This window comes from Pithys albifrons, chromosome 3 (assembly GCF_047495875.1).
Source record: "Pithys albifrons albifrons isolate INPA30051 chromosome 3, PitAlb_v1, whole genome shotgun sequence".
Classification (NCBI taxonomy): domain Eukaryota; kingdom Metazoa; phylum Chordata; class Aves; order Passeriformes; family Thamnophilidae; genus Pithys; species Pithys albifrons.
The window spans coordinates 16,966,889-16,989,080 of NC_092460.1; the positions used below are offsets into that span (position 1 = coordinate 16,966,889).

The window sequence follows — 22,192 nt, forward strand, 5'->3', positions numbered from 1 at the left end:
TTTTTCCTGGTGCTTCTGTTCCAGACACCTGTTTGGAATGTGGTTGCACAATCAAAGCAGTAAAGTCTGTGTGGGGTAACTAATTGTAGCGTGGCAAATCCTTGGAGTTTTGTGGAAGGTTGGGTTGGGGGTCAAAAAAATAGTAGCACTGTTTCTCCTTCTTTTTCCTTTCTCCCAGATCAAGCACTGCAACTAGCAGAAACTTTACTACCTCTTCAAAATCATCATCAAGTTCTTACTCCTCAGTGTCTGCCACTTCTGTCATTACTAACGGTGATAGCAGTAACTCCTATGGACTGAACAGCTCCCACCTGGGCAGGGGGTAAGAGCAGGAATGTTCTTTTTGTTTCTCTGTCCTTTGTGTGAATAATCCCTTGCATCCTTGCCAGCATAGAAAAAGAGCGATGGTGCCCCATGAGGAGTTCTACTACTCTTGTGTACCTGTTTATCAGACTTTGCTCTCTGAAACCACTGCCTTCTGGTGTTCCTTGCTCACTTGCAGAAGTTCCAGAGCTTACTAACTGCCTAAGCACTGCCTGATTTTGAGAGGATTGGGTGTATGAGTGTTATAGTTTGAGCTGGCAAAATGCCAACTGCCTGGTACCCAGTCAAAAAGTCCACTCCCAGAGCAGGAGAGTGAGGGAAAACAGCAGAAACGAGGCTTTAAACACAGTGAGGTTTTTATATTTATACAGAGAAGAGGAGAGCTTAACACAGAATATGAAATAGCACATAGTGACAGGAAACAACAACAGGCTCACCGAGGTCGCCCCAGCTAACAGGTGAAACTCCAAACCAACCAAACCCCCTCCCCAGAGGAAACCTCCCAGCAAGAGGGAAAGAGGAATTAACCGGAATGTGCTCACGTCCCCGGCTAAGCAGACGTGCCGACCGGCAGGAGGGCCTGATATCAGCAGTCAGGGAGCGGGAACCGTCCTGGTCAGAAGCATGGACCGAAGAGACCAGAGACTCCTCCCACCTTGCTTGTTATACTCCCCGACACTTCCTGATGATGTCAGATGATATGAAATACCTCTATGGCTGCTTAAGTCAGATGATGCCTGTCCCCTCTAATCTGTGTCACAACCTTTGAGGCCTGCTAAAAACTGAGGCCTAAATGGGGACCTATGCTGACTAAAGCCAAAACTACTACAATGAGGGAAGGGATTATATTCTCCTCCCTATCTGCCATTGTGGTAGAAACCTTTCCAGGTACAGATCAGCATTTTCTTGTTACTTCTTACAGTGTATTCTATAGACTCTTGCTGGATAAGGGTAGTGTGCTGTGTACTTACAGACAGAGGAAATTAATGTGCTGTGACACATAAATTAATAATGGACTGTGTAAGGATTAATGTTTCCAATGTTAGCACGTACCCTTCATGTTCTGGTATTCAGTATTAGCCACTATGGAGCAGCAGAAACACAAAGTCTGGTTAAACAATTTCATTAAGCAGTTTTTGACTTGTATTTGATGTAACTTTTAAGTAGTATTGAGACTTGGTAAACTCATTGTGGAGTTCACTGTGTCCTTTTTTTCAGAGGTTCTGGATTTGTGTGTAACTCTTACAACTGCAGGGACAGTCCTTCCCTGTCACAGCCTGGACTTTGTGGACTCAGTAACCTTGGAAACACCTGCTTCATGAATTCTGCATTACAGGTGGGAATTAGGAAGGGCCCTCTTTACAATCAAGTTAAAAAAATCAATCTCATAGAGATTGTGGAGTAAAATCAGTGAAAATAAAAGGAAGTTTGATGTGATTCATTGAGAAGACTGCGCCTCCTAAACACCATAAAATAAAATAAAAAAAAACAGACAAAAAATCAGTTCATATTTATTTTGGCTTATGTGTAGCACACTGGTACTGTAAAACATTTTGCAATATTATGGGCTGCATCTGAAATATGTGGCTTCTGAACAGGCTGTGGGGAAGCACTGAAAGGTGCTGCCCAGTTGTAACACAGGGGCCCAGTGCTGTGCTCTGCCAAAAATGGGCTGGGATGGAGGACATTTTGACATGAGTGGGCTGTAAAAGCAACATGACCAGGTCACTGCTTGCAGTGCTGAGACCATGTTTGAAGAATCTGGAAAAAATAAGGGTATGTATGGCCACAGGAAAGGTTCAGGGTCATTGTGTGAGGTGTTGAGTTGTCACAGCTCTACAAAGCTGATAATTGATTCTTTATTTTTAAACTTAATTTCTTAGGATTATTTTCTTCATTTTAAACAGCTCAGAAACTTGTTGGGAGTAGTTTTTTGCTAAGAAGTTAAAACAAAATATGAACCAAATTGTATGAACTTTGATTTAAGCAATGGGCAAACTTGTAGTGTGTCACAAGTGCTGTGGAGTGACTTCAGTCACTGTGGTAGCTTTGAAAGCTAAAACAGGTCTTAAAATAACTAATGCATTATGCATGTGGTGTTCAGGATACCATAATAAACTTGGACTGCTTTGATTTTTGTTCAGCATGACTTTATTTTCAGTTGTGCCTTGGTAACCTTAAACCAGTTTATCTTTTCTTGGACTTTATAGCTAAGAGTCAATTGCTAAAATTAATTTTTATTATCAAAGTAACTTAATCTAAACACACTTTAATCTTAATTTATCATGCAAACTAGTCATGTTAAGGACCTGTTGCTTTCTTGAATTTACCATTAGACTTTAATTTTCTAGACATCAGTCTTTCAAATACAAGTATCTGTCTTAATTATTTTCTTTTTTTTTAACTAAACACACACTCAGATTAAGTCACCAGTTTTGTTAACTTGGTACAGGTCTGACGTGAAATTTGGATTTGTTATTTCATTGTCACATGAATTTATTGCCCTGTGCAGTAAGTTCATTCTCTTAATGCTTTCTCAGTGTCTGAGCAATACTCCTCCTCTGACTGACTATTTCCTGGAAGATAAATATGAAGCTGAGATAAATCAGAACAACCCACTGGGGATGAGGGGAGAAATTGCAGAAGCCTACGCAGAGCTCATCAAACAGATGTGGTCTGGGAGACAATCCCATGTGGCCCCACGTATGTTTAAAGTAAGTGTGTCATGTTCTTGTGCTCTGGGACAGAAGAAGCAGTGAAAGCTCATGTGCTCGTCACACATTTTGCTGTTATGAAAGAAGTAAGAACAGAATTGCTTCAGTGTTGTTTCATGTTTTGTATAAATGCTTTTCAGGCAGGAGCTTGCCAGTGAGTAGTGTCATCCCTCAGAGTTGGTTGCTGCTTTTAATATTACTTAGTAAATGACCTCCCAGCCTGAGAACTGTTTACAGATGCATCAGAATGATCTTTGCTACAAAACTAGGCCAAGTCATGTGAATTGCAAGCTGTGAGCTTTGATCAGTGAGAAAAGATGTGCAAGTTACAAATCTAAAAAATGAAACAATAAAGTGGAGAACAAAATGCATCCCCAGCATCCTATAACGTGGATTCTTGATGGAATGTTCTCATTGCTTTAGTGTGAAGAGCTGCTTTCTGCTGAAATACTGAAAGTAGAAGGAAAAATTATTCTGGCACCCTTTACAGCATTAGCATCCAGTTCACTGTGGCCTCCTGCCAGCACAGGGTGGTGGGGAGCTGATCTCTGCAAAAGCCACGACCTGAGTGGTTTTATTCCTCTCTTTTGACATGGGTAATGCTGACCCCCCCTCACTCTTGCCTTTCTGTTTCAGACACAGGTTGGCCGATTTGCTCCTCAGTTTTCAGGATACCAGCAGCAAGATTCCCAGGAGCTCTTGGCTTTTCTTCTAGATGGCTTGCACGAGGATTTGAACAGAGTGAAGAAGAAGCCCTACTTGGAGCTGAAGGATGCCAATGGCAGACCTGACTCGGTACGGGGCCCTTTACTTGGGCATAGGGCAGGTCATGCTTTCCAGGGTGTTTAGTTGGCTTCTGGGACACTTCTGGCCTTCCTGCTCACAGGCCACACAAACATCCTCCCTACAAAGCAGCATACGTGGGACGGGAGAACCCTGTTATGCTTTGTGGCACTCTGCCTAAATGGAGAAAAGTAATTCTTTTATGAGGTTTTCCTTTTAGAGGCCCGAAAATCTCTTCTGTTCATTTTTATTTCCTGCCTTTTCCCTGTCCTCTGCTTCCCAGTCAGCACTGGTACGTGAGCCCCTTGCAGACATTCTGTTCCCCTGAAGCTGGCAAAGCACCAGGCTCACATAAAATCAGACACATAATTGTGAAGTGTGTTTCTCTCAGTGAACTCATGCTCCCCTGATCAGGCTTTTATGGCTTGTCACAAATAAATAGCTGCAACATACTGACAACTGCAGAGTCCAGAGTGAGTGTAATAGGTGAAAAAGTGCTTTAGGAACCTCGAAAAGCCAGATGCAAAACCTGGTTTTAGGAAGTGTGTGTGACTACTTGTTTTCCTCTCAATGGGTGTGTGTCTTTTCTTGCATAATACAGTGCATGTGGCAACACCACAGAAGTAGTATGTTTAATTTTTTTTTTCTCTACAAGAAATGGTGATAATTTTCAGATGGAAAGGATGCCCAGGATACCTTCTTAGATACTTTTCTCCCTGATGTAGGAGATACACACCCCCCACAATGCTGCTGTTTCTAACCAGGATGCTGAGCTGGGAACAAAGCAATAAGCTCCAACTGCAGTGACATGGTTGAATGCAAAGCAGAAACTCTGTATATTTATGGCATTTATTTCACTTGAGATACATATAAAATATTTGGCATTGTATCGTAAACAGAAAGTCTCATGCTGAAAGCAGCCTCTGATTGCACTGAATAGACAAATGCCAGTTCCCAGATATCTTTCAGTAAGGAGTTCGTAAATCAGGTTGTGAAAGTCATGCAGGGATTGTAATTTGTCTCCTTTTAGACGTGAGACATGGAACATCATTTTCCAAGAAGAAAAACCTCTCTACTTTTTCTTTGGAAGCTATAGCTGTGGCTGCCTGTGCAGTTCAGGGGACAGCAGTCCCTTCCTCATGAAGAGTGGGGTGTGTCTGGCTGGCAGCTCACTGTCCCCAGGAGCAGCACGTGGCCCTGTCACTGTCCCCTCGGCTCCATTTATGCTTCTGGTCTTGTGTGCACCAAGGAATACCTGATCAAGTGACTCAGCTGAAAGAGATATATTGAATTTGACTTTATTCAGGCCTTAGTTTTACTGAGAATAAATCCCAGTGTGTTATGCTGGACATACTGGTAAACCCCTTTCCTGTATACTTTACCCATCAGTCTCAATTTCACAAGATTTCTTTGATCCTGGTGCTCACCATGTTACAGGAGTCTTTGAAAGAAATAACTTCTAATAATTTTTTATTTTTATTTTTCTAGGAGGTGGCAAAAGAGGCCTGGGAAAATCATAGGCTGAGGAATGATTCTATCATTGTGGACATTTTCCATGGTCTTTTCAAGTCAACCCTTGTTTGTCCCAAATGCTCCAAAGTTTCAGTGACCTTTGACCCTTTCTGTTATTTAACCCTCCCACTGCCGTTAAGGAGGGATCGTCTCATGGAAGTTACCCTGGTCTATGCAGACCCACAGCACAGACCTGTCCAGGTGAGGCATAGTGAACATACAAGTTTCTTTAAGTCATCCAAGTCCTTCTCTTAGGTTTTAAAGTTGGCAGGGGCAATTGGACATCATGATCCTGATGGGTCCCTTCCAACTCAGCATATTCTATAATTCTATATGGGTAAGGCTTCTGAATTTCAAGCAGAAATGAAAAAGAATCCCTTTTTGAGAAAAGAAAAATGACCTGTTTGCTTTTAAAGCCTTTTCAATAGATTGATTTTAAATTTCCCCCCTTTTTTTTTACAAATTGGCTCACACATCCCTAAAGTAGCCTTGTGCTTCCCTGACAAGCATAAAATCTGGGGGGCCCAAACAGAGTGACTGAGTGCCCTGATGGAATTTTGGAGGAATTGATTGGCATATTTCCATGTCCATCAAGACTTGTGACTTGACCTCCAGTGACAGTGGAGAGAATGGCTCTAATATAGTTTTTATCACATAAAGAAACAGCAGTTTTATGTTCTGAGCAAGCTGCTGTGTCTGGTCATTTTTTTTTCTCAGTTTTACTACGCTGAGCCTGATCACAGTAAAAGGCCAAGTGTTCAAGGCTTTCACTCCCTCCAAGTCCCTGCTTTGTAAGGCAGAACTGAGATTCAAAAGATCTTGAAGTGGCTCTGATCTTGAGCTGGACTCCTAAAAATTAAAGATTTAGGAGTTTTTAAGGTTTTGTTTCTGTTTTCTTGCTCCCTGCCTTGCATGGGTTTATTTTGCCTGGTGTAAGCACGATGTTGTCTTTGTTTCTAGTACCGGGTTGTGGTGCCGATGATGGGAGCCATCTCGGATCTATGTGAAGCGCTTTCCAAACTCTCCGGTGTTCCTGCAGAAAATGTAAGGATAAATGCAGACAGTAATTTTGATAAATGTTTGTTCTTGAAGCATTTTAGTGGCTTAGCTTTTAGATGGGTGATAAGCTGAACTTAATATATTGAGTGATGACAAAACCCTAACAAGTTAAAATGCTGTTGTTTGATTGTAAAATGAAAAGAATGGACAATAGGACAAGGGGGCACGAGCTCAAGCTCTTCCAGGGGAAATTTAAGTTGGATATCAGAAAAAAAATGGTTACCGAGAGAGTAATCAGGCATTGGAATGGGCTGCCCAGAGAGGGGGTGGATTCACCATCCTTGAAGGTTTTTACGCTGAGGTTGGCCGTGGCACTGAGTGCCATGATCTGGTAAAGGGACTGGAGTTGGACCAAGGGTTGGACTTGATGATCTCACAGGTCTTTTCCAACCCAATCGATTCAATGATTCTGTGATTCTAATGCATGAAACAATCTGTGTTTATCCTGATAGTTCCAGTGCAGTAGAGAGGTTTAAAGAAGGGACAGAAAGCCCTCATACCCAACACTCCTGAGAATGTAGTTTTTTAGTACTGAGAGGTGTCCAATGTCTGTTTTGGGTCCACCTCTTCTTGAATGTCCTTTTAATAACAAAAGGATCAAGTGGTCATTTCCGGAGGGAATGTAATTGGTGGAGTATTTTTTGGATGCCAGTGTAGCACTTCAATTTATTTCAGTTAATTACAGATGTGCGTGATCCATGCATGAATTCCTAGCCTGGTGCCACTTTGATGTGGGATCTGTGCTGCTGCTTCCACCAGGCTGAGTTGGAGCTGCATCTCTTCAGTACCTGTGTAAAGTCAGTCTGTTAATTGCTTTGTTGTTCTGATCAGTCTCAACAAATACAACTGATGTTAGTGTGGTAAAAAATCTGATAAAGAACTGGAATAAATTGTTGCTTGAATTTAACGGTAGTTTGCCTAAATTTATGTCAGCTTCTACGATAATCTCACTGCAAATATTGCTTGCTGTTCTAGATGGTGGTGACAGACGTGTATAATCACCGATTCCACAAAATCTTCCAAATGGATGAAGGTTTAAATCATATCATGCCAAAAGACGACATCTTTGTGTGAGTAAAGTGGGAAGATGCCACCTGTGAAGAATAGTTCAAAACATTTGCTTTGGTTTCAGGTTATAAAACCCGATTCCTGCCCTCCCCACCTTCCCCAGACCGAAGCCTTCCTGTAGACCTCTTTCATGCCTTGGGGTAGTGCAGCACTGCTCCTACCAGCTGATCAGCATGGGCAGTGTTTAGTAGGTATTTTTTTCTAGTGCAGAGGAGGTCATGACACTTCTGTAATAATGAAGTTTTAGTTTGGTCTGTGTTCTGCAGTTTAGAACATCTACAAGCCTCTTTCAGAGCTAATCATCTATGTCTGGATTGCAGTTATGCTCTCCCTGGTATTTTTAGTCCAGCTCAAGCTTACTGGTTTTATGTTCCAAATCACCTCCTCCTTGGAGCTCTTACCAGGATAGCATGGAGTCTAAGCTGTTGTGCTCTGCCTTTTCAGAATCCATCATGGTTGTTGCAGCACCCAGCTAGCCAAGGGTGGAGGTTCTTTATGAACTCTTGACCGGTGCTAAACATTATTTGTGTCTTAAATGTGGTTGTTGAGGACCTTGGTGAAGATGAGGATTTGGTTGTGCTTGATGTTCTGCATGTGAGTGATGGATGAGATATCTCCAGTCATCTCTGAAATCCAGTGGGGAAAACAAAAGTCTTGTTCCTCTGTTGCAGCTGGAAATTGAAAAATTTTGTGTGCTCAGTGCAAAATGGGCTTTATGGCTCACAACTGGGGTATGAAAGGTCAGATCCAGCTCTCCATCACAGGTTCAGACTTCCTCATGTGACAGCATTCCAGTGCAAGAGTGTTGCTTCCATGAAATTGTTGGATCAGTGTGAAGATGTGCATTCATATCCTCTGGTGCACTGGGAGTCTTTCACTGGGTGGGATGCTGTGACCTGCTTGGTGCTCTTTTGTCACACCCTCTGTTGTGACCTCTTTGCTGAGATGCAGTGTAGGAGTTTTTCTGAAATTCTACATTGTTGTTTTCAGTTGCATCTAAAGGTGTGACCAGTCAGGATGCCTGGGAAGGACATTTGGCTTCTGTGAAATCTGTTTGGGAGGGTGTTGGAAAGTGTTAGTTTGTAACTCTGTCTGTCTCCAAAGCCAGTAAAACACTGTAAAATAAGAAGTGTGATATTACAATGGTAATTGCAAATCCACCCTGCTTTCATACAGGCAAAACAGCATAACCCTCCACAGAAAACAACTGTCTGAAACAGGTCTGCTCTGGGGTATGGGGAAAGCATTGGCTGAACTGCAGCTCAAATTGCATTTTCCTTTGTAATTCCTACATCCTTTTATGTGCAGGGCAGCTGTAAACGAGGTGATGCTGCGAGTCATAGTGAATGAACTGACCTGAGTTAAAAATAACCCTCCAAGTAAGAGGAGAGGTAGCAGGAGGAAGTTCTGCAAATCCTGTTTTTCCCTGTACACCCTCCAAGATCTTTTCAGCACTGAGAGGAAAGAGCAAACAGCCAGGCACCAGGGCAAGATCTAGGAAAAAGCTGGTCATAGGAAGTCCCTTTAATGGGTGTTTCTGCCAGGAAAATGATCTATAAAGTAATATTCTAACTACAGCTAAAAACCAGCATTCTTTTATTGAAAGGAAGTCTTGTCTCAAAAACACAAGAGAGAAACACTTGTTCATAAAGAGCAAAGCTTCTTTAAAAGCAAATCCATAATTACTTTCTGTGTGGACCTACCTTGGCTGGTTATAAAAAGTCTGCACTTACGTGTTCTAAATTTTAGTTATATCATTCAGGAAATGGTAATGGCAGCGTGGAGGTTCTTGAATTCTATTCATTTTCCATCTGTTAAGGTCTTGTATCTGCTGAAGTAGGTGTGGAAGGAGGGACTGACAGTACACTGGTTTGTGTTAAGGTTGGGACCAAAGTGGGATCGTTCAGGGTGGGTCTTCAGCTTGGGATTTCTGAACTGCAGTTTGGAGTCATACCTTAGGGACTTTTACCCTTTTGCTGTTGGTTGTACAGCCTGAGGTCAGCTGGCTGTGACTGTGGTGGCACTGGGAGACACTTTGGAAATTGTTCCTGAAAGAACTTGGTTGAATGTAAGACCAGCAGTGTTGGGTTTGTGGTTCATTGTGCTCTTTCAAACTGACCACATGAAGGGTATGCTGAAGGTTTTTTTTTTTGTTTTTTCCCCCTGTTACAGCATATTTTATATGTTCTTTAGTTTCTCCTTTCAGGAAGTGTTTTCCATTTTTTCTTTTCATTTATCCTATGATCTTTCCTAATTGATGTTTTATTCATCCTGTCTCTTTTATATACTCATCATATGCTCTTATTTTCCAGCAGTGTCCAGTGGCAAGAATTCCCTGTTGGCAAACTGTAATGTGTACATCTCACTCCTTGTTTTAAGTAATTGAAGTTAGGAGCTAAGTTCCTTTCACTGGTTAGAAAACAGAGTCTGAAGAATTAAGTGATCCAAAATAGTAAAATCAGTATGAGATATTCAGAAACAGATTTCTCAGGAGTATTTTCCCAAAACTTACATGTACGTTCCCCAAGCTTATATTTTCATGTTTTACAGATGGCTCAGTGGGTCTTAGTGATTTTTGAGGTCTTTTCCTGAAGGATTTTGGTGCCTTGTCTTTTAATTTGAGTGTGCTCTCAGGTCTTTTCATTTGTTGCTTCGTGATGGCCACACTGAGTGAGTTCTGAGAGAAGCTGTGATGAACTGAAGACTGCACCTTTCTGTGCTGGTGTTTCAATCATCTTTTTGAAGGTAGAACAGTTTCCTCCCCTGAAAAGCACTCCCCCTTTCCACTGGCAGAGGCAAACCAAGGTTGTGTTAGTAATTTTCTGTGGTTGTTTGCTGAACTCTGAGAATGCAAAGAATGTAGTGATGGGAGAGTGCAAGACCCTCAGGCTCTGATTTTATGAGCAGCTGCCATCCAGTTGTTCCTTTGTTCTTGATCTCCTTGTCCCCCTCTGAACAGGACATTGCTCAGAGTCCAGCAGATCTCCCACCTGTGTGTCTGTCTTCTGTACAGAATCCAGTTGTTTCAATGGTTCTGAGGCTTTAGGGTCTGGTTGTAACTTAAACTGGCTGTTCTTTCCTTCCCTGTGTTTCTTAGAATCACCTTAAAGTTGTCTTAGGATTGAAAAAAAAATATAAATGCCAGTCTCTTACAGTATTTCTGCAGGTTTGCCTTGCTCAAAGCAAGAGTCAGACCTGGGTCTGCATGTGAAAGATCCCTGTGGTTTGACAGACTTGTGATTTTAGAGCATTGTGCACTGGCCAGCTGGCAACACATCTCAATTGCAAATTCAAAGATTCCAACGCTGCAGGAGGTCTGAGCCCCCAGCAGGGATGTGGAATGTATGGAATATCGAGCTTGCACCTTTTTTGGTGACTTCAGTGGTTGGAAATCTGTCGTCTTTTCTTGCTTTCACTTAGGGTTATGAGAGAACACATGATCAGCCTTCTGATTTTTGCAGGGCATCTTGGACATCTTGAGACATGTATTGTGAATTTTCATGTCCCTCTAAAGTGGTGGGAGATGCTGAATCTGGGGGCTGAGGAGGGGGTCAAGAATTAGACTCCATTTGGAATTTAAGCTGAATGGATTCAAATGTGGAAAACAAAAATGTGCTCTGAATGGCTACAACACATTTTCCCTTTCAGCTGCTCAGTTTCTCATGCATTCTTGTGGTGAGCTGTTGTGCTCTCTGATAGTAAAACTTCAGAAAGAAAAGATGCAAATATTACTGGGCTTCTTGATATCTAAGTGACTTTAGGTAACTCTGAGATGCATCCCAAAATGAAGCTGTCATTTTACACAAGAGGACAAAACTGCATGTTTTCCTCTCCAAGTCACCTGAAATGGGAGGAGAATTTGGGTGTAGACTTCTCCAAGCCTGTTCTTTCATGAAGCTTTGCACTCGTATCTTTCTCATCATGATAGACTTGGAAATGCTGGCTAGTCCTGGTGTAAGATGTGTTAATATTTATCATCAGAGAAGAGGTGAAATGCAGAGAGGTAGGGGGTTGGTGGAAGCCTTGAGGAAAATCACTGACAGGATGACTTCTCACAGTGTTGGAAACGATTATCTTGAAGCATCTTGTTCTGTGGCAGGACAGGGAGGTCTGTGGCAAATGGTCAGGACTCACTCACATAAAGCTGGTCTGCAAATCAATTTAATGACATTGGTTCAGTGTTTGTGCTGAATGGTCTCATTCCCCAGGCCAAGCAGAGAACAGCATTCAACACACAACCCAAACACTTAGTGTTTCTTTTCCTTAGGTTCTGGAAGTCCAGCCCCACTAGGACCTCCGGCTCCTGCTCCAATGTAACCCCCAGGCATGCACCTTGCTGGTGATATCCCATCACCAGGGATCCTGCTGGAGCTTGGAGCCGGTACCAGGGGTCAGGTAAGTGCCACTGGAAAACAAACTCCACGGCCCATTTCAAGGATATCACTCTTGGTAGTTCTTAGTTTTCAAGAACTAAGATGACGACTGTTTTGATGAATAAACTGGATCCTGCTGTTCTCTTAGCCTGGTTAATGGGGCGTTATTATATAACATGTATTGCCTACATTGGTGAAAGTTTCACAAATTGATTTGCAGGTCACCTTTAACCTCAGTGTGCGTATTTGAGTAGGATATACTTAGTTTTGCCCTACATGCCATGCTTTCCTCCTTCTCTTACAATATGCTGTGTGTTGCATTTAGGTGAGTTCATGGTCTTGAAAAACTATAACTGACTGGCTGCAGAAATGTCAGGTTTGTTGATGGGACTGAGGCTACAGCAATTATTGAACTGAGTTGATGAGGTCATCAGACTAGCTAGTCCAGTAGTTTTATATGAAGCAGCTGAGATGGTGAGATCTTGCAGCAGACTGATCTGGAAAGTTTGTTCACACTTGCTGAAATTGGGTTTTCTTGTTTAAAATGAAAGTTCTTGTCCTTTCCACAATGAAATCGTATTTTTTTAAGCTTTGTAAAAATCTTTCTGGTTGAATTCCCTCATAATTTTTACTCTTATTGTACTGCAAGACTCGGAAAATCCTGTGACCAACTTCTACAGGGCAAGCTAACCTATAAAAAGAAATTTTAAAATGGCATTTGCATTCTCTTATCGTTTCCTCGTCCGTGTGTGTTCTGGTATTATGAAAGAAAAAGATTAGGAGTATCTCCACTTCCTAGAAGAGATCAAAATATGTGCAGCAGTTTTTCCCAGTGTTTCCCAATCCTCTGTTTATTCTTACTGTCTGCTTTTGAGCCTGTTGTGATTTCGCAGCAGCGTCTCTGGGTGGGTGTGCAGTAGTGCCCCTGTTCAGACAGATCTGTTTGTTGGCTTCTGCCGTGCCATTTGTTCCTGCCCTTCTCCATTCTCTTACAAAATAGACTTCTTGGTTGTTGCTGTAGACTGACTTGTGATCCACACAGTGTATTTGCAGCTGGAGTTAATATCATAGATCCCAGCGCTCCAGAGGGAATGTTGCAGTAACATGCAACCTATATATTAGCCTGGTGTTTAGCTCAGAGTATTTTTTGCTTTCTGTACCCTTTCAAGTAGCTCTACCTGGTTTTCTGTAGCTTCCCATGCTCCTGTGCACTTGCTTAATGTCAGTGTGCAAGGAAACAAAAGTTCCCTCATTGCTCACTGCCTCCTTTCTGAATTGTAGTCACAGACCTGAAGCCTTCTTAAAGCTGATAAAGACTGGTCAAGTTCTACCCTATTGCTTACCAGTTTTTGGGCACTTTTCAGAGTTGTTGGGAATTATAAAGGCAGCCAGGCCCATATCTTGCACTGTGGTAGCAACTCAGCTGATGTGTCTGACTTTTACAACCATGTGTAGTTTGGAGTAGCATCATCTTCATGTTCTATTATTTCAGTTAAGTAGTAAGATACAGAATGAGGGTGTATTGTCCAGTAATTCCCAGTATCAGCTCTATAGCTGTCCTTAAATTGTACAGAAAGTACTTAAACTTAGATTTTTTTTTAACAAGGAATGTTTGAGCTGTTGCTCAAGAGATCAGAAAAATGACAGATCCTGAGTCCGATATTTACTTCCAGTACTAGTATGTAAAAGCTGTTCTGAGGTGGAGTGGGTAGAGGGGCCCTGGAAAAACCAAATCTGTGGTGCTTTGGTGAGAAGTGTGCAAGATGCTCCTGTGCAGAGCTGTGGGGTGCAGCACGCTGGCTATTTGTGGTGGAGGACTCCTGCCTCTCATAGCAGCTTTTTCTCTCTGTCCCATCTGTTCCATTTTATGAGCAGGGCTTCATTCACCTGCTGGAGGGTGGAGTGTAAATGGGGGCTGCATTGCTGCCTGCAGAGCACAGTGTAGGTGGTATGAGAGGCAGTCACAGGAGTGTCAGGTACTGATCTGTGTTACAGGAGTCCAGCCTGAGGGGCTCATAGGACCTGGAGTTACTCACAGACCTTGTTCTGGGACTGACTATGGCCTTTTCTTACTTAGACAGTACTAAGAAAAATAATTCACCTCTTTGTGGTGCAATTTCTCAGGAAAATTTATAAAGTGTGAGCTGTATGCAGTGCTGGTGTCCAATTGAGTATCAGTGACAGCCTGGAAAACCTCCACACAGCCCCTGGCACGGGACTGTCTTGTGCTGATTCTGGGCTCTTGTGCTCTTGGTGGGCTGGGCTGGGACTCTCTGGAAGGATGTTTTCCTTCATATATTCTACTGACTCAGGGCAAGCCCCAGGATGGGATCTTTTTTCATTTAAGTAGGGTGGACCAGAACTACAACTCTGAAATTTATTCTCTTCCCTGCTCTACAAGGCCATTCTGAACACAGAAATAAAAATATTTCTCAGCTCTTGAGAGAAGGGAAGTGGCTTGTCTAATGTAAGAGGACTGTTAAGAATTTACTGCATTCAGATACGTGATTGTGGTCTTGGTCATTATGTGTAGTAACACCTTTCATTGAACTCTTCTTTCAGTTTTAAGATAATTCTGAGACAGGTGACTCACCAAATTAGAGAGCAGTGACTTAGCATTCCCAAAAATGAACCTTATGTAATGAATAGCCCTGAAGCAAACGGTGTGATAGTGTTGCACCACGTGGTTTCTTTTGACTTTGACATCAGCAAGTATCTCTCTCCCTAGCTGTTTGTTGTCTTCCAGAATATTTCTTGTTTGTTTACTGTCCTTGGATTTTTCTGTGAAGCAGATGTTTCCAAACTCTTGGTTTTCTGAAATGTTGGCTACCCAATGACGTGAGCTCAGGCTGGGTGAATGCAAGACCCAGGGAATGAAGAGGGTTTCTTTCTCCAGGAGAAACAAACACTGTCAGAGGGATTTCAAAGTTCATTTAATATTTTTACTGATGCTGTGATCTGATTGAAGCACCTTGTAGTTGTCAGGGTAGTATCTTGGGAGGTGAGTGGCAGTAGGGATTTGAATTAAGAATACAGAGGGCAAGTGGTAGCTGAGTTGGCGGCAGGTCTGTATCCTGTGCCACTGTGAGCTGTGGGGAGTGTTCAGGAAACTGCTCTGTTACAGCAGAAGAGAGTACAGCCCTTCTGTACCTGCTGGAGTGTCTTGCTGGACTGAGTTCATGTTGGTTCTACCTTCTGCGCTGCTTGGCAGTGCAAGTAACCTGTGGAAATACCCGTCTTTTGAACAGGTATGAAGTTCGCAAACCCCATGAGGATGGCTCGGAGCACGTTACTCTCTCCATTTACTTTCGGGAGAAGACAATGAGGCAACCCAGCAGCACTGCAGGGACTGTGCTCTTTGGGCAGCCACTGCTGATATCTGTGCCGAAACACAAGCTCACTGTGGATCACCTGTACAATGTGGTCTTGGAGCAGATCAGGTAAGTCATGTCTGTACCTTTGAATCCTATGGCAAGTTCTAGAGGTCACTTATTCAATTACACTGTAATAGGATTACTGCATCCTTGTTAGCAGGAAGAATTTTCCTTGATTTGTGTGGGACGTATAAACCAGGATTTGTGTTGCATTAGTGTCTGGAGGACCCAGGGACATTTCAAGGTCCTGTTTTTTTGGGCTCTGTAAAATCTGGTCATGGTCAGAAGGGGAGGTGTTTGCTCAGTGTTGCAAAACAGGTCAGGAGCAGAACTTGGGCCACGTTTTCAGGGCTCACAGATGAGGCACCATAACTTGCTTTTGCCTTTTCAGTCTATTGCCAAGAAAACTTGGAACCAGCAGTGAAAACAGAGACTTACTGAGTTGTTTGATTCATTCTGAGGATTCTTGGCCTATAAATGCTGCTGTACAGGACAAGTTCTGGTTTGCTGAGGGGGACTGGGAGCAAGAACTGATGACAGAGGGGTGCTGCTGTTGTGATGTACAGCTTCAATCCAGTTGTGTGATAAACATATCCCCTCTCTTTAGCCGCTACGTGAAACTCCCTTTGGCAGAAGAGTACTCCACACCCTGCCCAGACAGAGGAACCTGCAATGGCTCCAATGGTGTGGTTGAAGGTAAAGTCCTTTCAAAATTGGTTGGAAGCTTTTCAGCTCTGTAAGCTTTTTATTAGCATTTGGTTTGTTCTGCATATATTTAGCTTAAGCTCCACCAGATTGTTTCTTCACCATGATTAAACTACACTGTTGTGTAGGACTTCTGCATGGGTTGGGAAGAAAAAGCATCTTCCTTCCTAGGATGATCAGGTGTGTGTGAGGCAGCTGGAGAACAAGGTGTGGTGTGCATTCATCACAGTCCTTGCTTACCTGTGAGGTGCTCCTTTTCTGATACGTCCTTTGGTGATGGGAACTGGCCTGTTAGGGCACAAAAAAAAGTGTGGAGAAATAAAGTGGAAATGGTATTTTCTCTTGGAGGGTGTAGAAGCATGAGGTCTCATCCCTAGACGAGATGCTTACTAGGAAACTGTTAATGCTCAAGGCAAATGCATGTTTCCCTTTCTTCTTTGAATCACTTGTGGAGCCCTGAGAGTAACAACTGGAATAAGTTAAATGGGGAAAAAAATCTGCCTATTTTTTCCTAGGAATGGAAATAACTTTCTTGGACACTTAAATATTCCCTTCTGTAAAGACCCCCAACTGCAACTTCGTTCATTTTCTCTTGGGGATGTTTCTTAGGGTGTGCTGTTAGAAGGTGTCATTGTTAACCTACTGTGAGCTGAGCACTCTCCATCATATCTGATGATTCTAAGATATAAAGTCCAGCACATTACCTGGCATCTGCTAAAGGGAAAAATGCAACTTCAGATGGAGGTTTCTGTTTCTGTGCCTTTTCATTACTTGCCAAGCAGCTGGTGTGTGTCACACAGGCTGGTGCAAACAGCTGTCCGTGGGAGGTGTCAGGCTAAACTTTCACTGAAGCCCCTTAATATTGTGCTTGTTTTAAATTTTGCCAGGTGACATTGAAGAGATGGAGCATCAGGACGGAGGAGAGGAAGGCAAGGAAAAGCCGTCTGAAGTTGATCCCTGCCACTCTGAGGGTTGTATGCAGGTGGAGGCAGGAAGAGACCTGCAGCCTTGCAAGAAGCAGCATTTCACCTTCAGCCTTGTGAATTCCTCTGGGACTTCTGAGATAAACTCCATTGTTGAAGGAAAACTCTTAAAACTGAATGGTAATTATTTTCTTGCTGTCTTTTTTTCCTTCCTTCTCCTTACATCTTTGCAATAAATGTCTCTTCTTTTTTTTGTAGCTTTTTCTGCAGTTGCTGTTGACTGGGATTCTGATACACGGAGGCTACTTTATGATGAACAGGAGGCACAGGTTTGTAGTATGCTCTTTTCATAAATAATCTGTATGTAAACTTGTATGGCACTTAACAGTAAATGGGGAAATTAGGTGTAACTCCCTTCATAAAAACTGAAGTCAGCAACATGAGATATGTTTACTTAAAATACTTAGTAGTAACGTCTATGGATCTGTAGTTGCTGATCTGTTTCTAGTGTGTTCTGAAAAAAGCTGACCTTTTAATTTCAAAACTAAGTAGTCTGGCTCATGGTCACAAAACAAAACTCAAAAGAAGTCTGAAGCCAAATTTGTAGATCCCAACAGAAAGCTCAGTATTTTTTCTGTGAGGGTTCTGCTGGATCATCTTTTGTAACAGAATAAGCGATTTTTATTGGCATGATAAAAGCCTCAAACCCACCAACTTTGAAGGAAGGACATTATTATGGACTGTTTGTAACACAAGAAAGGAGTGGCTGGAAGCTTGAGAGAAGTGTCTGGCTAGGGAAGGGGGGACAGAAATAGGCAGTGAGGGGAAGGTGAGCATTTAATTTTGTGGTGTAAAGGATTACAGGGTATGTGGAATTGAATAAAGCATCCATCTCTTTCACTAGGCATTTGAAAAACATGGGAGCATGCTACAACCACAGAAGAAGAAGGCTGTGGTAGCTCTCAGAGACTGCATAGAGCTCTTCACTACCATGGAAACACTTGGTGAACACGACCCGTGGTAAGAGCCTGTGTTTGCATGTTTATCATAAAATGCCATAACTATTTGAGTTCATGTTATTGGTCATGAGATTCTGATAATTTCCCAGATCTCTACTTTTGGATTTGACAGACCTCTAAGAAGTATTATGTCAGATAAGTATTAAGTCACTGACTCCATAGGCTGCAGACAAAGTATCAGTGGGCATATAGCTTCTAAAGATCAGGTTATTTTCAATTCCCAGGCATACATCTGTCTTCTAGACAGTGTCAGACTGTGGAAGTATGTGGCTACTTTAGCATTTAATCCTGTTTTATTTCTAACTTGAACCACTCCTGACCTGCTCCCAACTCTACCAAAAATCCCTAGTCCAGAGCGACAAGATACAGCAGATCCCAAGTGACCAAAATGCAATTACCATGTGTGCAGAGGATCTTTGGAAGTTGTTTGGTAGCTGTGTAAGAAAATAACTTAGAGTGTCCTTGTTTATTACTAATTTCTGATTATCTGCTATAGATGTTTTTGCAACTGTTACCTATTTGGGCTGCATCAGGGTAAAAGCAGAAACATAATGGGAACTTTAAAATTTTTTTCTTTTAAGTTATGAAAGAAAAGTTAATTTTTTGTACAGTTTTCATTTAGTACACTTGCCATGGGGCATTTTGCCTATAAAGTGAAAGCAAATTGCAGTTTGGAATTTTCTCAATGTGTTCACCTATGTATTGCACAGCCAACGTGCCTTCTGTAAGGCAGAGGCTGTGCTGTACTAGTGAGGCATTTTTAATGGAACGTCAGAAGCTTTTATTTTAATGTGGTTATTAATTTTCTCGTTTGTTTTTCCTTCCTTAGGTACTGCCCTAACTGCAAGAAGCATCAACAGGCCACAAAGAAGTTTGACTTGTGGTCTTTGCCCAAGATTTTGGTGGTGCATTTAAAACGCTTCTCATACAGCAGATACTGGAGGGATAAACTCGATACTGTTGTGGAATTCCCTATCAGGTAGGATTCTTCCCTCAAGCCAGGAGGACCTTAAAGAAGCTGGTCAAGAAAAATCTGCTTCTGATGTTTCTGTTGGGTGGGCTTGTTAAAACTCTAAGTGGAACAGCTGCCTTTTGGGTTTGAACAGCTCAACAGCCAGCACCAGTTGAGTTGGTTAGTTTTTTGAGGGGTTGTTTTTGTTAAGATTAATCAATTCTATACATCTCCAAGAACATTAGTTACTAGCAGATACTGCTTCTTCTGACATTACGTTCAAACCATGTGATTCTGCTGAACCAAGAGAACTTCTGTGGTGATTTTACCAAATTTGTTGGGCAGAGCTGCGCTTGTAGTCCTGAGTATTGCACAAGTGCAAGATGAAAGCCTGCCTTGTCCCTCTGCTTCTGCTTGTCAGCATCCTGCTGTGGGATGAAGCATATTCGTTACTACTGCTATCTCACTTTTCATGCCTACACAGGGACACACTGAACTGTTTTATTCAGCACCTCCCTTTAAACCTTTTGACAGTGCTTGATGTTTTTGCCAGGACTTGTCCTGAGTGGGAGGGATGACAGTTCTGGTTTTCACACTAATAAGGCCTGGCCCTTGAGCAGCAGAGCAGCACTGCTGCCCCAGTGCTGCCTTCTTGCAGAGCTTCACTGGGGCCATGCATCTCTTCCTAAAAGGTGCTGGTTACTGCAGTACTAAGACTTTTCGATTTCTTTCCAGGGGTTTAAACATGTCTGAGTTCGTGTGTGACCCAAGAGCAGGCTCGTATGTGTATGACCTCATTGCAGTTTCCAATCACTATGGAGCCATGGGAGTGGGCCACTGTGAGTAACTGCTGCTGTGTGCTTTGTGCTCAAGGAAACATGGGCAGAGGGGTCCTGGGAGGGCTCTGTGTGTTGGACACCTGCAGGAGCCCTCACCAAGGGTGTCTGGTCCCCACAATATACCTGTGTTCTGTGTGCAAGTAAATATCATATTGCGAGGTAATAGGATCTGTAGGGCGGATACCCAGTTTGTGTGCTTTGCAACTGCCTGAGGTCTGACTGATTTCTGTGGGACCCTGGTTAGTAGTCCTTAGTGTGTGTGATGTGGTTCTCCGGTTTACGAGTGGAGTTGAGATTTTTCATTGCTGAACCTGAACTTGTGAAAATGAACTTCTTACTGGAGAGTGCTGGGAGGATCATCTTCAGCATAAGCTGTCTGGTCAGTTCCAGGGCACAGCTGGTTGCTCTGCAGTGTGCCAGAGGCCAGCCCCTTGTCCCATGGGCATACAGCATTCCTTACATGGTGGTCAGACACAATCCAAGGAGCTGCAGTCACCTGTAGGTCAGAACAGGGGCCATATCTTGCCATGAAGCTGATGCCTTCTGCATTTCCTATCCTGAATTCTGTTTGCTGCAAGAGCAGTTTAAAGCAGTTCTTTTCCCCTTTTGTTTTCCTTTGTTCCAGGCTTTTCTCTAAAGCCAAAAAATGTGTAGTTCTTGGGACCTCTAGGTGGGACCTCTAGGTGGGACAGCTGGCACTGGCTTGCAGTAGAACATCTCACTGGCAAGGGCTGACATAGCAGGGAAAATGTCATCCCATCAGGAGGAAAAGTCACTTTGTTATATGATAAGTCAGATACGTGAGGAGTCCGTGTGTTCTGTCGCTGGTTTGCTGCAGTGTGATGAAATGTGCCTGTAGGCAGGTTCCTGTACCAGGTGTCCATGTAGGTCCCTGTTGTAGCTGACACTTGTAGAACCACCCAGAGACATTTTACTGTAGGGGAATGATGAGCACTCATATCTGACAGGAGATATGCTCAGATACTGGGGATCACAGTCACAGAAGTCTTGACAGGAAGAGACTTTGCAGAGCTTTGAAATTCCCCCTTGAGTGAGAACTCTTGCAAGCACTGGGTCAGATCCATCATCAACAGAAAACTTCTCTTTCATGTGAAAATGCAGAATCTTAAACTATGTGTTTCGGAAAGCTCTGGCTCAAGGCAGGTGAACAAAACACTGTAATTCTTTTCCTAAGTGTTGTTGCCCTGTATCTCAGGTGTCAGGGGTAAGTCTGGTATGTGGGACATGGTCCCAGACTGGCTGGGCTGGCCAGCCTGTTGTAGATGATGTGTATGTTGGTGAACTAGGCTTGGGGTGGGGAATGTCAAGGCTGGCTCCTGGTGTTCTGTGCACACACGGTTGGAGTCCTGATTGTCACCCATCCAGCGAGGCTGGTGTGTGTTCCCTGCTGTCTTCCCCAGAGTTCTGAGCTGTTTCTCCCCCTGACAGACACTGCCTATGCAAAGAACAAAGTGAACGACAAGTGGTACTACTTCGATGACAGCAGCGTATCAGTGGCTTCGGAAGACCAAATAGTGGTGAGTATTTGACCTGAGGCTATTCGGAGTCTGTGCTGAGAGTGTGGTCCCCTGCTTTGGGCATGACATTTCCAGCCAAGCTGTGTCAATGATTTCAGATGGGTTTTCTTTTTGTTTGGTAGACAAAAGCTGCATATGTGCTGTTTTATCAGCGCCGAAACAACGAGGAACATACTGCCTCATGTCCTCCCCAAGAAGAATGTGATGGCATGGATACCAACTAAGCATCACCTCCAGCCACCATGGTAGCAGTTCCTCTTCTAAAGCAATGCCTGAGGCGTCTGAAAATTTTCCTTCCTTCTGTAGGGGTTAAAAGCAGAAGATTGAGCACTGAAAGTTTCAGTGCTGGAGGTTACAGAGTAGCACTGGAGACCCAGGAATAGGTGCTGACACTTGGGTATTTAGAGGCCAAAAATAATATATATTGGAGCTTCAATAAAGTTCTTTTTAAAATCTGGCTGAGCTGTGTGGCTAGAGGCAGGGGTTGGGGCTGAGCCATGCTGGTGCTGTGGTTCTTGGGCTGAGGGTTGTAGGTGGGGTTGGGAGAGGGCAGTGTGAGCTGGAGGCCAGTCATAGCTGAGCCTTGAGGGGCCTGTGGAGGAGTCTGGTGGGTACGATTCTGTGAATCGGCACTGAGGCTTCCTGCCAACTCTAGTGTTGCTTTCACCCTCTGCCTGTGTCAGGGAGGCTCCTGCACCCTTTCTGGAGCTCAGCTCAGATCTTTGTACATCTGTCATGTCTGTTGCATTCTCTACCATCGTACCTTAGTCCCTTCGCTAAGCAGCAAACGTTTCTCTTGCTTCTCTCCTTTCACTGATACATTTGAGGCTCTTCAGGGCAGTTTTAACTCAGCTTTTTTCATGTAAACACTGAATTTTGTAATGTAGGAACCTTGGCCAGAAGTGAATCATACCTGCCTATGGTGTGTCATGTATGCAGGCTAATCCCCATGGAGATGCAGGATACAGCTGCTCTGGCTCCTGTTCTGCAGAGAAAATACCACCCATAA

General features: G+C 43.2%; 1 protein-coding gene across 2 annotated transcripts in view; it reads left to right on the plus strand.

Annotated features, from left to right (window-relative positions):
- USP4 (ubiquitin specific peptidase 4) overlaps positions 1-21,640 on the plus strand; it is a 33,835-nt gene extending 12,195 nt beyond the window's left edge. Inside the window, exons 7-22 of one of the 2 annotated variants that reach the window (XM_071550742.1) lie at positions 179-322; positions 1,543-1,660; positions 2,865-3,038; positions 3,675-3,833; positions 5,310-5,534; positions 6,294-6,377; positions 7,368-7,462; positions 15,082-15,273; positions 15,815-15,903; positions 16,800-17,015; positions 17,094-17,164; positions 17,740-17,855; positions 18,684-18,833; positions 19,542-19,645; positions 21,095-21,183; positions 21,306-21,640. In XM_071550742.1, the coding sequence (XP_071406843.1) occupies positions 179-322; positions 1,543-1,660; positions 2,865-3,038; positions 3,675-3,833; positions 5,310-5,534; positions 6,294-6,377; positions 7,368-7,462; positions 15,082-15,273; positions 15,815-15,903; positions 16,800-17,015; positions 17,094-17,164; positions 17,740-17,855; positions 18,684-18,833; positions 19,542-19,645; positions 21,095-21,183; positions 21,306-21,407 (2,128 nt within the window). In that variant the 3' untranslated portion in view covers positions 21,408-21,640. The remainder of the gene's footprint in view (positions 1-178; positions 323-1,542; positions 1,661-2,864; positions 3,039-3,674; positions 3,834-5,309; positions 5,535-6,293; positions 6,378-7,367; positions 7,463-15,081; positions 15,274-15,814; positions 15,904-16,799; positions 17,016-17,093; positions 17,165-17,739; positions 17,856-18,683; positions 18,834-19,541; positions 19,646-21,094; positions 21,184-21,305) is intronic. The other variant, XM_071550743.1, reaches the window with a different exon arrangement.
- Positions 21,641-22,192: the final 552 nt, after the last annotated feature.